We start from the raw sequence: 12,059 nt of genomic DNA on the forward strand, positions 1-12,059 counted from the left end.
GTCCTTCATTATTCAGCCTGGAGTGTGATTAGAGATTAGGGAAGGGGCTTTTGGGAGAAAGCAGTCTAACTGGCCTTCTCTAAATCTGGTTGGAGGGGAGGAGAGAGCTTGGTGGCCCTCTGAAAGATGTTATTTTCTGTTCAGTACCATCTTCTGAAGGAAACTGGGTGTTCAGTACCATCTTCTGAAGGAAACTGGCAGCAAAGCGATGACACCCTCGGCAGTCTTAGGAGACTCCAGACTTTGAGACATTAAGAGAATCTGGGAGACTCTGTACCTCTGCATCCAGTCTTGAGGCAAAACCAAGATGATAGAAGGTGGGGAGGGCAACATCCAAAGGCAAACAGAAGTTTGAATGAGGTGGCTTTCCCCGTAAGTCCTTCTGTTCAGCCACCATTTTCACCTCTAAATTCTGGGTGCTAATTCAGGTTTCAGGGAAGAAGCTACTGCTGGGTCCAGTTGCAGAGGCCCTGGATCCCTTGCTTTCAAGTTAATGTTGGATTCTGCCGAGGTCCCTAACTTGGTACCTGGTCTCAGCGTGTAAAGAGCTGCTGCAGCTACATGCTGCTCCACTAGATGGCGGTCACAGTCCAGTTCTTTCCGTGGAGTTCAAGTCGGAAATTCCGCCATCCTTAAAGAGCCCCTTCTGTGGGCATGCAGCCCGCAGTGCTCCTGTATGAGGGGACGATGCCTGGGCGGTGGAATGGACAGCACAGGCTCCTCAGATAATGTGTACAAAGATGTCATCACAGGCTGACACGGTGAAACCCCGTCTCTACTAAAAATACAAAAAATTAGCCGGGCGTGGTGGCCGGTGCCTGTAGTCCCAGCTACTCGGGAGGCTGAGGCAGGAGAATGGCGTGAACCCGGGAGGCGGAGCTTGCAGTGAGCCGAGATCGCGCCACTGCACTCCACCCCGGGCGACAGAGCAAGACTCTGCCTCAAAAAAAAAAAAAAAAAAAAAAATCACAAAATTATCTGCAACTTGGAAACAGTCTGCATGTTCATGGGTTGGGGAGTGAACTGTATGGTTGGATAATTCATAAAATGGAATTAACATGCAGTTAAAATGAATGAACTCTATTTTTGTATATTAACATGGATAGGCCTTGAAAAACACAATATTATGTAAAAAACTGTATGTACAGTATCATATCATTTATGTAAATCTTGAAAACACGTAAACCCAGATACATATTTAAGAATCCAAAACCATGAACTGGAAGGATATCTTCCAAATTCATGTGATTGCTTCTGTGGAGGGCAGGAAGGGAATGCAACAGGGCAGGAGATGAAAGGTCTTCAACATTAAGTGTCAAGTCTTTATTTTATTCTTTAAATTATCAGATGCAAAAAAAATTACACTCGTGCTTATTCTGAGCTCATTCGATAGTTCAGATAAGCCAGTTTTAAAAATGAAAATCCACCTATAATCTCATCGTGCAACGATAATCCCTAATGGCTTAGTCTCCCACCATTACTATGTAAGTCTCATGAAGACAAGGACCTTCTTGATCTTGCTTATCCTGTACAATGCCTAGCACAGCCTTGATGTACAGCAAATGCCCAGCAAATATTCTTAGTAGATGAATTAATATTCTTCCATGTTTTATAATACAAAAATTAGAATTGTATACAGCATACTATTTGTCATCTGATTTTTACAATTATCAATGCAACATGGACTTTTTCCTATGTTCAGTAAATATATTTCTTCAATAACATTTTCCATAGTGATCTAATTTTGAAAAATCTTATCAGTAAACAAACATAAATGTTCCCACCTTCATTCTTGAAAGAGTATATTAATATGTACATTAAGAACTTAATTAGATTTATTTAACCTGTCAGGTTGCTAGAAGGTCTTGATTAACTCACTAAGATCCCAAAGTATAAACTTTATTTGGCCTCTTTATGGACGAGAGGGGACAATGTATACTTCTAAGCCCTACGTTTCTGAATTATCATAAGGGTTCTAGAAAACAGCAGTATTGAAAGTCATGTCTTTTGATTAAGTATTGGGGGTGTTATTTTTAAATGAAAAGTTTATTCTAGCAAAACTATCTTTATGCTGATATTGGACATATGAATCATAAATTAAAACAAGTGTTGACCCTGAACTCTGTTTTCAACAAAATAAAATGAACTCGAGTGGAGCTCTGAAATGACTGATGCCTTTAATTTTGATGAATAATACACTTTTAAGTTCAGCCGTGTCAAAGACAAGAGACTTGGCTGCACGAGGAATTCCCAAAGCCTGTTCTAGGAGCCTTGGCTGGGTGGGAAATCAGTAGCAGGGACTCATGGCTCTGGCAGGAGCTGCTTGCATGAGGCAGCACACTTGAGGCAGGACTGTGTTGCTTTGGGCACTGTCTGCCTCTGTCTTGCTCCCAGGAGCTCACATCCAGTTCCTGAACTTCTCCACTGAGCCCAACCATGACTACATAGAAATCCGGAATGGCCCCTACGAGACCAGCCGCATGATGGGAAGATTCAGTGGAAGCGAGCTTCCGAGCTCCCTCCTCTCCACGTCCCACGAGACCACCGTGTATTTCCACAGTGACCACTCCCAGAATCGGCCAGGATTCAAGCTGGAGTATCAGGGTAAGGACAAGGAGCACTGCCTTTGCTTCTCTGTCTATCTCCATCTCTTGCCCCAGCCACCCACCTTCCCAGCCTTCCATGTGGGGGAAGACAGAACACCGTAAGGGGTGGGTTGCGGTGGCAGGCCCGGTCTGGGAAGCTTCCTTTTAGTGGCAGATCTCTCAGGACCCCAGGGCCATCTAACCGCATTTGTCAGCTTAAGTTCTCCCACAGCCTTTTCAAGAGTGGCAGGCCCAACAGCACCCTCTGAGGCTCCCGCTCTGTAGAGCTGTCCCTGGGCAAGTGGCCCATCTGTGCCTTCTCAGGTATCCCACACTGTCCAGCCGGTCACTCCCCCTCGGGCTTGATAAACTGAATTACTTCCCCAGGGTTCTTCCCTGCACATCAAGCCCAATTACTCTCAGCAAAGCTCTTCCTATGGCAGGATGGAGGATTCTAGTAACAGTCCCAAGGGCACCTCTAAGCCTTGCACAAGGACCAGGTTTTCCTGTGAGGCCCAACCACACTCACCACAGCCCTACCTCCCTGAGGTGGGATCCCATGACAGGCCCCACTCCTTCTGGGACATTCCCTGGAAAGAGCCCCATCTACACTCAGGTTCCCCTGTGTTGTAGACCATCCATCACCTGTGGATGTGGAGATTGTGCCCAACCTGTGCAGCTGTACATGGCGGTCCTGAGTGAGGCCAACCTCTCCCTTGGATGCTTCCCTTATTGTGACTGACTGAAGCATTTGTTCTAATCCCTTTCCCAGATTCTTCCACTGAATTTTTAAAAATATTTTTAGATTTTTTTTCCAATACTAATTCGTGTTTGTAAAAAAAAAAATCTAAACACTGTAGATAATTTTGTGAGCACATTGTGTTAGCTCAGGCTACTGTAACAAAATACCATAAGCCAAGTGGCTTACAAACGACAGAAATTTATTTCTCACAGTTCTGAGGGCTGGGAATTCCAAGATCACAGTGCCAGCAGATTCCATGTCTGGTGAAGACCCACTTTCTAGTTTATAGAGAGTATCTTCTCACTGCGTCCTCACATGGTGGAAGGGGCAAAAGAGCTCTCTCAGGCCTCTTTTATAAGGGAACTAATCCCATTTATGAGGGTGGGCCACCAAATGCCCTGCCTCCAAATACCCTCACATGGGGGATTCGGTTTCAGCATAGGGATTTGAGGGGACAGAAATATTCAGGCCTTAACACCCATCACAGAAAGTCAAAATCCTCCCGTAATCCCACCCTATCACTACCCTATGCAGAGATACACACTTTCAACAATTCAATACATATTCCCCCCTTTTCTCGGTATATATATTGCTGTAGCTATATTTTTAGCCAAAATTGGATCATACTATAGTTTTGCAATTTTGTTTTTTAAAGTTAATTTTTAATTATACAAACAATTTACAAACATATTTATCGTGTTTTAGAAAAGAAAAATACAAGAAAGAAATTAAAACCTTACAGGTAAGGCCAAAGCTGTCTTTGTCTATAGCCTCCAAACCCAGGATTATTCTCCAGAAATAGCTACTATTGTTTAGGTGTGACCTTTGCAGGCCTGGATATATGTATGCTACATGTACCTGTGAAAAATATGTAACATTTTATAAAAATTTTTTGACCATATTTTCTATGTAAATAGTACCGTCCTATATGCAGCTTTCTGAGAGTTGACTTCTTTATTCTGGAAGTAAGATGGCGGGGATGGAGCTCCTCCCTTGCCAGAGAAGAATACTGAGGGGGGACTGGGCTTGTCATTTAGGGAAAGCCTCAAAGGGCATCCCACGAGGTGGGTGCAACTGAATCAGTTCTTCAGGAGACTTCGGGGTTCCAGGGTCCATCTCAGGGAGAGCTTTGGTAAGTGCAGCTGGGCTTGTCACCTAGAGGGAGCCTCAGGAGAAGCTGGGCCTTGCACCCAGCCAGAGCCACTTCACTGGTGTTAGCACAGCTGCCACACCCAGGGAAGGTGTGTGCAGGCTCATGACAGAGGCCAGCCTTGCCCAAGAATGTCTGTGCCTGTTATCTGGGAGGTGTGTACCTGTCAAACAGGTCAAGATGCATTGGATGGCTGTGATGTCACAGGAGGGACTTGGTCCCAAATATGTCCTCTCAGAGACAGATGCAACGCCTTCCCCCAAGGCTTTCCCTGTGTCTTAGTTTATTAGGGCTGCCATAAGAAAGTACCATAAACTGGGTGGCTTAAACAACGGAAACTTACTGTCCAGTGGCTCTGGGGCTGGATGTTCAAGATCAAGGTGTCAGCAGAGTTGGTTCCTTCTGAGGCCCGTGAGGGAGACTCTGTCCAGGCCCCTCCCCTGGCTTCTAGTAGTTCATGACAATCTTGGCATTCTCAGTTCTTAGAAGTATCACCCCGACCTCTGGCTTCATCTTCACATGGTGCTCTTCATGTGCCTCTGTCTCCAAATTCCCACCTTCTCTAAAGACACCAGTCATATTGGATCAGAGCCCACCCTAGTGACCTCATTTTAATTTCCGTAAGTTTGGTAAAGATCCTATCTATTTCCCATAAGGTCATATTCACAAGGAGTGAAGTCTTCAGCATATGAATTTTGGGAGACATATTTCAGCCCCTTGCACCCCTCCCAGGCCCAAGTGCTCTCTCCCTGAGACCTTCCCTCTCGGATAAATATAAGGAATGACAGTGCCACCATTGTGCCAGGGACAGCTGCCCCAGGCCCACCCCGTGCACTGTGCCTTCACCCTAGACAATAGGCATGGTCCTGCCACGGAATCCCTGTGATGGGACCAGCCACTCGCTGTGCTCCCCGTGTGATGAGCCCACTTGTCCTTGTAAAGGTTGTCCCTGTGTGACCGCCTCAGATTCTCCATTGACTCCCCCAAAACAAGAGGCCTAACTACCCCCACAGAGCCCTGGGCTTGGGCTCAATCGCCCCCACTCCCCCAGCCCCCATCTTTGGAAATTCCCCCACCATGGCCACCCTGCACAAGGGGCCCCGCTGTCCCCCTGAGGTTTCCTGGACGACAAGCTAACATTCGGGGCTCGCGTCCCTCCCTGGGATGGGCCTGTCTCTCCCACTGAGGTTTGCAGCCTCCAGAGTCCCAGTCCTCCTCTGATGACTTTCCCTGTGTGGGGAGGCCAGGGGGCAGCGAGTTGCCTTCAGACACCCAGCTCCTCCACCAGGAGTTGGCCCAACATGTGAGACGCACAGCGACGTCTAATGGGGCTTCCACCCTATCATGGGCCCCCTCCTCCCACAAGCATGTGACCTTCAGGACTTGCCTGGATGTTCCCCTTCAGTCCCAGGTGCAGCCACTCCCTCAGCATTCACCTGTCTGCCACAGTCCCAAGGACTGCTGTGGAGCCACACATGGTGCCGGGGCACCTGCTCCCCTCAGACTTGGGCTCCACCCCTATTAAGGCTTCTCGTTTGGGGTGATCCCAACTTCCTGGGCTAGGTTGCCTCTAGGGCCAGAGGCCTAAGTACTCCCACAGAGGCCTCATCATTTGTGATAGGCCCAAATAATTCTCCCTGAGCATAAGCCCACACTGTCTGTTTACACCTTCCTCTGCCATATGGAGCTGCACCTCGTAAGCAAGCTCTGACCACTCTCCCCAGGTTTTTCCTCTGGGGAAAGACCCAGCTTCAATGAATGAGCCATTTGGACCCACTGAGGCTGTTTCTGTCAGACAGACCCAGCTCTCTATGGCCCCTCGACTTTCCTTAGAAGTCCAACTCTTTACTCTTTCTCCAAATTCCTCCAACTGATACTCTGCACTTCCCGTGCTAGGCTCTTCTTTTCTCTTCTTCGGGTAAAGATTCCCATCAAGTCCTTGGTAGCAGCATAAAGAACTCCTGGCCAGGCCTCCCGGCTCAACATGCTTTAATGTGTTCCATGACAGTTTCTCAGGAGGGTTCTGTTTATAAAGAACTTAGCAAAATGGCTAAGACGTACAATTGTCCCCACATGCTAGGCATCATCATTATTAATGTCTTAAAATAATGGCATTTTGGTTGAAATTGTGTCTACCTGATTATGGCACTTTGTTTGGAAGTCTGTTCCCACTGTCACCAGGTGTGTCCCTTTAGAACAAACCCACCTGCTCCCCTGAGGAGTCCTCCTCTGGATAAGTTCATGCTTCCTCTTCTTAGGGTTTATTTCTTCCTTATATGGCCAACCTCTCCCTTTGAACCTTCTTGCAGGGGAACAGGCTCTGAGGTTTCTCTCAGTGTCGAGGTACTCTCACTGAAGTTTCTGTCTTTTTGAAGAGCCTAGATCCTTCCACTGGAGATGATTCCTGTAGGAGAGGCCCAGCTGCTCTCATCAAGACTGCTCCTGGCTTCTCACACACAGCCACTCCTTTCCTTCTCTCCCCATCTCTGAGTCCACGTGGCTACTCTGAGCCTTACTGTAAAGACCCAACCCATCCCACTGGGTTGCCTCCCTGGGCAAAAGGCTCCCTGCTTCCGCTAAGACTTTCATTGCCAAATGGCCCAAACCCCCGTGCCGCAGGGCCAGGCCCGTCCTGGGGCTGAGCAGCCACCCCACCCATATGGCTGCTCAGTTTTTGGCACACCCAATTACCTCGACGATTTCCTAGGGAAACCTGCCCAGTTCCTCCCCTGAGACTTCCCTGTGAGGTACTGAATGGAAACATAACACAGCCACCATGACCACGTGAGTGCTCAGGAAATGTTAGCTTCAAGATCTGCGTTATTGATGTTGTCATTACGTATGAGAAACACATCTACTTCCAAAGAGCATCCATCCAGTCCCAACTACTTCCATTGAGGATTCCCACTGCAGGAACGTTCTGTCTCCTCCCACTGCCAATTTCCTGAGTGGAGTGGGCCCAATTACTGCCACGAAGGCTGTTTGGTGTCCTGTGGACCCGATTCATCAAAGGCCTTGCTCAGGAATCCCTCAGCGGCCTCTCCCTGATGGACTGGCCTCAGCTGTTTCCATGGAGGCATCTCCTGTAGAGTCAGGCCACCCGCTCTCATGGAAGCAGCTTCCCTGCCCTTTGGAGGGACTTGCTTTATGACAGCCACACGTCCCTTAGCCCAGCTACTCCCTCTGAAAAGCTGCTCTCCTTGCCACAGATTTGACTTACTCCCACCAGATTTCCTCCTCCCTGAGAGGTTTTGATCTCTCGGAGTTGGAAGGAACCAACTCAACTCCTCCCATCGCCGCTTCCTGTGTCTGGGATCTTGATCCTGGTTGTGAAGGTTCAATGAGATAAGCAACATGAAAGGAGATAGGCTGGTGCCTAGCCCCCAGTGGTGCTCAGTGAATAGAGGTTCAATTGAGCAATGTCTTCCTTGAGCCTCCTTTTCCTATGGAATTACTAATAATAGATACTATTTGCTGAGCTTTCACCATGTGCCAGTACTGTGGAAAGAGCTATGTATGTGTTTTCCTACTTAGTCCTCAAAATAATCATTCTATACACAGGAAAACTGAGGCGTACACAAGTTAAATTACTTACCCAAAGCCAACAACTTGTACGCGACAAAGGTCCATCTGAGTCCAAGTCTTGAGGCTTCACCACTATACTCTCTGCCGCTCCTATTTTCTGGTCAGAGAGAATAAAGTGACCTTTTCTCCCGATCTTTTCCAGCCTATGAACTTCAAGAGTGCCCAGACCCAGAGCCCTTTGCCAATGGCATTGTGAGGGGAGCCGGCTACAACGTAGGACAATCAGTGACCTTCGAGTGCCTCCCGGGGTATCAATTGACTGGCCACCCTGTCCTCACATGTCAACATGGCACCAACCGGAACTGGGACCACCCCCTGCCCAAGTGTGAAGGTATGCCCCTCCCTCATCCCCAGCACTTCTTCCTGGGGTACTCATGGGGACTGGTCCAGAGCAATCCCGTGTTCCACCTACCTGCTCCGTGGGATCTCCAGGGCTGGAGATCCAGGCAAACCGTGGTCCATCCTGTTTTCACATGGTGTGGCCCAGGGTCTCCAGGGAGAGGGTCCTGGTGACAGGGCTCCGGGCCAGCACTAGGGAGGACCTGGAGGAGATGTGGGCCGCAGCCAAGAGGAAGACACACCCAGCCCTTGGGAAGATCCACCCTGACAGGCTGGAGGACTCGCATTGGAAGGGAAGGCTCCATGTGAGGGAGGGGGAGCCCAGTGGTATGCTGAGAGCTAGAGAGGTAGAGTTAATCCAGGCACCTGCCCAAAGGGAGAAGAGAATGAAGCCTCTTTATAAGAACTCTCTTGCTCCCCTCTTCATCTTCCCCCTCCCTGCTCCATTATACTCTCCTTCTACACAGGGCTGGAGAGACCTGAGTTGATCTATCAGGGAGCTGGAGGTGGCACTTTCTTGGGTCTTCTTCCTTACCCAGAACCAGGATGGAAGGTGACCAAGAGCTTGTGCTGCCTCCACCCTCATCTGCACACTTCAGTTCCATTTGCCTTCCCTCTTCATTCTGGCATCCCATCATTTTCCTGGAGGAGTGGCAGGAATTTGTCTCGAAAAAGGAAGCCTTAGCAAGGGCAATAACCCAGGAAAGAGTGCCCCAGCTCTAGGATCAGATCACCCCAGGCTCCAACTCAAACCCCTTTGCCTCTCTAAGCTTCAGGTTCTTCCTCAGTAAAATGGGACTTCTCATCTTTATTTCACAAGAACTGGAGGACTTCACAGATGGCTCCCTCTCAGACTCAAACTCTCAGTTTAACTCTCGATGGAAAGAGGGACCTTGTTTGCGAAACTGAGCCGTTCTGGTGTTGGAATGTAAAACCGTGATTTCTAAAACGATTATAGCCTCAGTTCATTTTTCAGGTTTTCAGAGCTCTGCTCTGCGTAACCAGTTGGTCATTCTGCAACTGTTGGCCCATCACGTGCTGTGCAACAAGCCTCATCGTGGGCTTTCTTCCCTTCTCACACCTTGTTTGTCTTTTTGTGGCATCACGGGAGAGAGAAAAGAGCAGCACTTTCTCAGTCTGCTGGCTTGAGCCAGAAGCTCTTCTTCCTCCTCAGAAGCTCTTCTTCCTCCTCAGAAGCTCTTCTTCCTCCTCAGAAGCCTTCTTCCCTTAGCTTCTCTGACACCATACTCTCTTGCTTTCTCCCATGTCCCTAATGGCAAATTTTAAGCCCCGGAATGTAGCACACATGACCCTTAGGTTAGGGCCTAGTCCCTGCTGACCTCCCATATTCTCCACTCTCGCAGATTTTATGTCCCAGCTAAGCTGAAATACTTTGTTTTCCAATGTGCCATGTTTTCTCGCCTCTGGGTCTTAGCATATGTTGTTCCTTTCCCAGCATTCCTCTCTCTTACCTTGCCTCCTTAACCCTAGTCATCGCTTAGGTCTGAGTATAAATATGAATTCTAGAAGGAATCCTTTCTTACTCTCAACCAGATGCAGGGCTCCCCCAGACACCCCTGTGGCATTCACGATGATGACATGGTCCAGCCTGTGCTACAGATGCTGGTGTGTTTGGCTGTGTCCCAGTGGTGTGCGTGCCCGGGACAGAACTAGAGTACCTTGCTCCCCACTGTCTCCCAGGCCGTGCCTGGCACCCAGGAGATGTTCAGCTTAGGGAGCAGGGATGGCGTGTACCTGTGCACCACTTTCAGGGTGTACGTGCATTCACAGGACCCCTGGCCTCTGCTTGGAGTCTGTTGGGATTCTCTCTCCTCAGTCTGGTCTGCCCCAACCAGATGTCTGCTTGATGCCCCATGTCACCTACAAGCCTCACTATTCTGGAGCATGGTGTTTGGGGATTTTTGTCCACCATCCCCATCTGTTTTCCTCCGTGGGGACTGATTCTGAATACCATGAAGATGTCGAAGTCTTTTCATCCTCCTGCCTGAGGCCTAAATCAGTGAGACCAAAATTGAGTATTGCTTTTGAGGAACAGGAAGATAAGGAGAGATGATCTTATCTACATAGCAAACGCCTCCTCTTCCGGGGCCTGGGCTGAACGTTTTGCCCGCATTGTTTCACCTCATCACCACCCCAATCCTATGGGGGAGGTATTGTTAGTCCCATTTTACAGGTGAGGAAATGGAGACTCAGAGAGGCTAAACTACTTATCTAAGAGTATCTGCTCAATAAATGGTTCACCTATGCTTTGAACCCAACCTTAGCCTCACCCCAGGAACCCTCAACTCGAAGTCTAGACCACAAGTACCACTCTAGAAAGAGCAGATCAAAGAGAAAGAAAGAAAGATTTTCCCAATTTCTTAGCTCTTCCCAGCAAAAGCACTGCAGCTCTGACCCTAACATCTGCTCCCTCCCATTCCTGGGAAGGGAGAGGGGACAGCTTCAGGGCATCCTTTCTCTTCATAAGAAAGAGAAAGAGGGAGGCTGAGGCAGACCCACAGAGGGGCCTGCAGTGACGATTGAGAGCCAGCCAGGGTGTTCTGTGTGGGGACTGGTGGGTAGAACCAGGTGCAGCCATCCTCAGCTTGGCCTCCCCTTCCGCATCCCACCCAACCTCCCTGACAGGATGAGTAGTTCTGGGAGCTGGGAGTTCCTCAGGAAGGCATCTGAATTCTCGGGTGGGTACCGAGGCCCTGCACTTATGTTTGTGTTTCCTCCCTGGCAGTCCCTTGTGGTGGGAACATCACTTCTTCCAACGGCACTGTGTACTCCCCGGGGTTCCCTAGCCCGTACTCCAGCTCCCAGGACTGTGTCTGGCTGATCACCGTGCCCATTGGCCATGGCGTCCGCCTCAACCTCAGCCTGCTGCAGACAGAGCCCTCCGGAGATTTCATCACCATCTGGTAGGCCAGGTGCCATGTCAACAGCCAATTAGAAAAGAGCGTTAGTGGGGTTCTACACTGGGTTACCAGTCAGTTACCTATTGGTTTAGAAAAACCAAGAGGTGAGTGGTTTTTAAAGGCTGTCAGCCTCCTGGGTTTCAAATAAACATAGTGGAATGGGACTCAGCTGCAATTGGCCATTATGGCTCCTTGAAGGGAGAGGAATGGGAGGGCAGTGGCTCCCAGCCTGCAGCCCTGCCAGAGCCAGGGAAAGTACCAATGGGTGTGTTATTAATGGGAGTAGGCGTGGGTACACAGACTTTCCTCAGTTTTTCCAGAGTTCAAACCAACATTCTACACGTGCCTGGGCTAAGCCACCCAGACGAATGGAAGAGATTTGAGGTGGAATTTTGTGATGTCCCGTTGGTCATCTGGTGCTGAGCCAGCACTTTCCAGCAGAACTTTCTGCAGTGATGGAAATGTTCTATGTCTGTGCTGCCCAATATGGTAGCCACTGGCTACAGAGTACTTGGATATGACTGAGGATCTGATTTTTAAATGTTATTTAATCTTGATAATTTAAACGTAAATAGCCATGTGTGGCTGCCAGTGGCTGAATTGGACAGCTCAGCTCTGAGTTATGTAGTTATATACAACAAGAGTTAATTTTAAATTGGGAATACAAATTGGCATTTGATATGTGCAGTTTCCTGGACAGTTTCTTCCCAAACCACTGGATCTTTGGAAGAGCACAT

The 12,059-nt window shown here is 48.8% G+C and overlaps 1 protein-coding gene across 6 annotated transcripts in view; it reads left to right on the forward strand.

Annotated features, from left to right (window-relative positions):
• The window catches only part of CSMD2 (CUB and Sushi multiple domains 2), a 645,703-nt gene that overhangs the window by 557,092 nt on the left and 76,552 nt on the right, over window positions 1–12,059 (forward strand). For all 6 annotated transcript variants that reach the window (XM_055254886.2, XM_055254887.2, XM_055254889.2 and 3 more), the window contains 3 exons: window positions 2,395–2,604; window positions 8,205–8,393; window positions 11,148–11,325. In XM_055254886.2, coding sequence (XP_055110861.1) covers window positions 2,395–2,604; window positions 8,205–8,393; window positions 11,148–11,325 — 577 coding nt within the window. The remainder of the gene's footprint in view (window positions 1–2,394; window positions 2,605–8,204; window positions 8,394–11,147; window positions 11,326–12,059) is intronic.

Source organism: Symphalangus syndactylus, chromosome 12 (assembly GCF_028878055.3).
Source record: "Symphalangus syndactylus isolate Jambi chromosome 12, NHGRI_mSymSyn1-v2.1_pri, whole genome shotgun sequence".
Taxonomy (NCBI): domain Eukaryota; kingdom Metazoa; phylum Chordata; class Mammalia; order Primates; family Hylobatidae; genus Symphalangus; species Symphalangus syndactylus.